Source organism: Myotis davidii, unplaced genomic scaffold, assembly GCF_000327345.1.
Source record: "Myotis davidii unplaced genomic scaffold, ASM32734v1 scaffold271, whole genome shotgun sequence".
NCBI classification, from domain to species: domain Eukaryota; kingdom Metazoa; phylum Chordata; class Mammalia; order Chiroptera; family Vespertilionidae; genus Myotis; species Myotis davidii.
In genome coordinates, this window is record NW_006284839.1 from 1,831,451 (window position 1) to 1,836,049 (window position 4,599).

Consider the following 4,599-nt stretch of genomic DNA (forward strand, 5'->3'; position numbering starts at 1 on the left):
GGCTCCTGCCAGACCAATCCCCAAGGACATGCCCTGCATTCGCCTGCTCTGGGCCCCGTCCCCTGGCTGGTTCCTCTCCCCGAAATGCTCTTCCTTGTCCCGCATTGTCTGGTGCTGCCTGGCCTTCAGGGTTCAGCTCAGGTGCTGCCTTAGAATCCTCACCAGGACGCTTTGAGGTGGACGCTGTTACCCCCTCTTACAGAGAGACAACTGTGTGTGCACGTGTGTAAATGTTACACCCACTTCACAGGGCTCAGGAAGAGCACACAGAAGCACAGAGGGTGAGAATCTGCCTACAACAACACAACCAGTAAACAAAGGAGCAGGTTCCAGAGCCCATTCTCTCAGCTACAGCCTGACACCAGCTGAGCTCCAGGTGGCATGGGACTGAGACGCCTCAGTAGCTCTACCGTAGTCTGGAAAGGGAAAGGGAGGAAGCCTTGCTAAACCTTTTTCCTGTCTCTCCTCTTTGGGTGCAGGTGGAAGTGAAGCCATATGTGCTGGATGATCAGATGTGTGATGAGTGCCAGGGCACACGCTGTGGGGGGAAGTTTGCCCCGTTCTTCTGTGCCAACGTCACCTGCCTGCAGTATTACTGCGAATACTGCTGGGCCAGCATCCACTCCCGCGCCGGCCGGGAGTTCCACAAACCGCTGGTGAAGGAGGGAGGCGACCGCCCTCGCCACGTCCCGTTCCGCTGGAGCTGAGCCCAGGGCAGACCTGGCCACAAGTACTGGAGTAGATGACATGGAGGGAAACGAGAGGGCACTGCCTCAGGGCTTACAGTGTTCTGGAAATCTGTGCATTCGTTCTTGATTTTTAAAGAAGAAATGGGTCTTTTTATTATTATTATTATTATTTACAGTCATATTACTGAACTCAATGTCCAGTATAATGCAAAATTGCAGAGTGTATAACGGTACTGATTTGCACTTTGATTCACACCTTTGTCTGCTTGGTACCTTCATTTCTTATACCTGACTTGTCCCTCGTGACAGTACGTAGACTGCCATTCTCATCAGCGGCCATCAGGTCGACGTCTGTGATTTTTTCGTTTGTTGTTGTTGTGTTGTTGTTGTTCCGATTGTTTTTGAACTGGAGCATGCACTTATTTTCAGAAACTTAGAGAGTTGCCCCTAGGAGAAGACTTACCAAAGGTAATACTCGTGAGTAGGTGGCAGATGTAGCAAAAACTTCACAACAATTCAGCAATCACTAGTTGGGGTCATTTAGAGTAAGGATAACCCTTAATGAAAATAAGCCTTTAGTTGCTCTCTATCTTGACATGTAAGGATACCTCATAAGCTGAATCTTTATTTTTTCCTTCACGTTTGATTTTTTGTTTTGCTGAGGACTTCAGTTAGATCTTTTAGTGTTACGTAAATTTATGCTGCAATAGCTTTTGCTGCTATTAAAATGGTATTATTAATACCATAATACTCTATTCAGGCTAAGGTATCAATGAAAAAAAAAACCCAACAACACACTTCTGTGATTTAGGGATAGAATCCGCTGCCGAAAGGAGATCAGAAGAGACTTCAGAAGGCTTCAACGGAAGGTCACTATTTCCGACTGCATGTTTACTTAATCAGGTTGCTGCATGCAATAAATTTTATATCCAATGTCTAGTATGAAACCTTCCCACAATGCACAAATTAAGAATCTATATAAGCTATAAAATACTGATTTTTTTAAACAAAAAAAAAAACACACAAGATTTTTTTCATTCAAAGAATTGGTAATTGACTGGAGGAAGGCATGCCTCAATAAATGGAATGCTTCTGAAATTAGGAAGAGCCCATAACAGAATGACCTATATTACAACCAATATACAACCTAGGTGTAGGATATTCTTAAAGCAAACTCGTGGATGGTAGATGAAGTACTTTGCGGTGCTCTGTTATATATTGTGCAATTTATTTTATATAGTAAAGTGATTATGTCTAACTGTGATCAAACTTAACTGTTTAAAGCCTCTGTGTCAGACGTTAATGAACTTGACAGTTCACAACTGGTATACTCTTAACTAACACATGAGCTCTTAGTTCCAATCTCCTAGTGCTTGCACCATTTTACATAGCTTCAGACCTTGTCCAGAAAACCAAAGAGCTCATCTTAGCTTACAAACACTAGGAATATATACAGTATATAGAGATAAGTTGTCAGATTGACAAACTAGGCACACTTTAAGAAAGTCACGTGATGGTGATGCTAAAGAAATGTCTGTACAAGAAATGATGGCCTGGGCGGGGTTGGTTGTCTGGGTGAGAAATTCACTACTTAATTCCCTGGATTTATCCTGTAAAGCTTGAATAGACTTAAGACCTGCTAATACTACCGTGGACATTTTTTTAGCATTCACTCTTGGGCTGCAGATAGTAATATATAAACACACACGATGATTGTGAGACTATGTAGATTTTTTTTTAATCTTCTTCCTATGTTTTGGAAATCTGGGGACAATCTGACTGGATATGACACTGCAGACTAGGTTAAAATCGCTGTGTTTTACGTGCTGTGATGTCCTTGTACTGTCTTAAGTTAATATTGCTTGTTTTCGTCCCATTCTGTCTTGTTTCTCCAGTGTTTCGTTGCAATTACCAGCTCTCAAACTATAGATTGTTTCCAAAAAGGAAAAACAAAATAGTTTTTTACTGGATTAAAAATGCTTATTAGAAATTCTCCCCTTTTGAGGTTACCTCTGGGCTTTTTGGTAAGAATTGCTTTTTTCCAGCCCAGCTGTGGCTCTTCTGTTTGTTTGTTTTCTATGTTTGTGGTTTGTTTTTTCATCTGTACAAGAAATTTTGTTATGCACTACTACTTTTTGTATTCTAGACAGTTTTCAAAAGTTGGCTGAAGATTTTTTTGTTTGTTTGTTTTTAAGGAAAAAGGCATGCTTTCTGACTGACATGATCTTTTGCAATACCTCAATTTTGAAATATAGGAGAGAAAATGATATTTTCTAAGTAAGTTTATTCAGAAAAATATATATTAATTTAATTCTGCAAGAAAAATGATTTAACAGATGGGTAACTTTATTTTTTTCATGCTTATTTGTGTTTTTTGAAAATGAAGAAGTTAGAGCTTTATAACTATAATATTAAAGATCATATCTAACCTACAGAAATCTACCTAATTATATGAAAGAAGCAAAACTTTTTGAAGAAGCACCCCTCTTTCACGTACTAAAATAACACTGAGATTTAAAAAAACAACAACAACAACAAAAAAGCTGGAAGATTGTACAGCATAAAGCTTAACGTGAAAGTGAGAAAACGTGGTCATGAAGAATAGGTTACAAAAAATAAACTCCATTTGGTGCTGAAAGTTGTGAATAGATGGTGGAAACTACTTTCCCTTAATTTGTATATTTATAATCAAGCGTTGATTGTGCACGACTGGCCAGGATTGTGAAAGAATTCTTCTGTTTGTATTTTTTTAAAGAGAACTTTTTTAGTTTATTAAATTATAACATGTTCCCTTTTGTTTTGTAAATAAATGTGCCCCCCTCCCCCAAGTTGTTAATGTTATATTAAAAGAGAGGGTCCTTCAAAAAAAATTATTTTTTAAAACACAGAGGTGTTCTGACCTGCAACTTGACTGGGAAGCCCCTGGGTATCACAGGTCCTGTTGTGGCCTTTCCTTGATGTGACACTTGAACTAGTCGATTTTTTGAAGGCTATAACCTAACCTCGACTATTTGTTGTTATGTGCAATACTGTTTGTACTGTTTGTATAAAAAATAGAAAAAAAAAAAGAAAAGAAAAAAGGCATAAATCTTTATTGCAGATTTATTTTCATTGCAAACTTTAGACATTGTGATTCACTGAAATCATTTTTCTACTGTCAAATATGTACCTTTTCTTCATGCTGGTATTTTTTCAATAGTAATGTAGCCTTTGTACTGAGACAAATTTTCATTGTTATTTTTAGAGAGATTTTTTGCTAAGAAAAAAATTAAACATATTTACATATTTTTCATTTTATTTCGTATTTTCTTTAAGGAGTGCTTTCTCAATCATTAATAGAGTTGTTTCTGGGAGGGACTTTCATATCTGGTCAATGTCATAATATTATTTTGTATTTTTACTTGGAATAAATTAATTTTATGATGCTAATTCTTTAAAAGTTTATTTTTTTCATTTTCAGTTATTTTTGAAGCTAAAACCTTTGTAATATTGTTACTAAAGTGTCTAGTTTTTTGAAATGCAAAGCTTTATGTATTAACTTGCTGATGTGGTTTACAATAGTGTGACAACAATGAAAACGGTTGGTTATGTAAAGTGATTGGAAAATGTAATGAATAATTGGGTAATAAAATGACAGAATGAGCAGAACATGTGAGATTTTGACAAGCCTTTTCCTTTGTTACAGTGGTTTAGTGTAAGCTTAGGGATGTCACAGTGCAGTCCTCTAGGGATGTCACAGTGGATTTATACAACACCAGGTGCAGCCACATCTGTGGCCCTGATCATGGTCACCCTCACGAGACACCACCAGGCTGACACCTGGCCAGGTCAACAGAATGACTCATTGCTTTCCCCTCTGACTCTTCATTATGTCGTGTGTGTGTGTGTGTGTGTGTGTGTGTGTGTGTGT

At 38.1% G+C, this 4,599-nt stretch overlaps 1 protein-coding gene across 1 annotated transcript in view; it reads left to right on the plus strand.

Moving 5' to 3' along the window:
• CPEB3 (cytoplasmic polyadenylation element binding protein 3) overlaps nucleotides 1-4,341 on the plus strand; it is a 139,838-nt gene extending 135,497 nt beyond the window's left edge. The window contains exon 9 of the mRNA XM_006755095.2: nucleotides 480-4,341. Within this exon, the coding sequence (XP_006755158.1) occupies nucleotides 480-707 (228 nt within the window). The 3' untranslated portion in view covers nucleotides 708-4,341. The remainder of the gene's footprint in view (nucleotides 1-479) is intronic.
• Nucleotides 4,342-4,599: the final 258 nt, after the last annotated feature.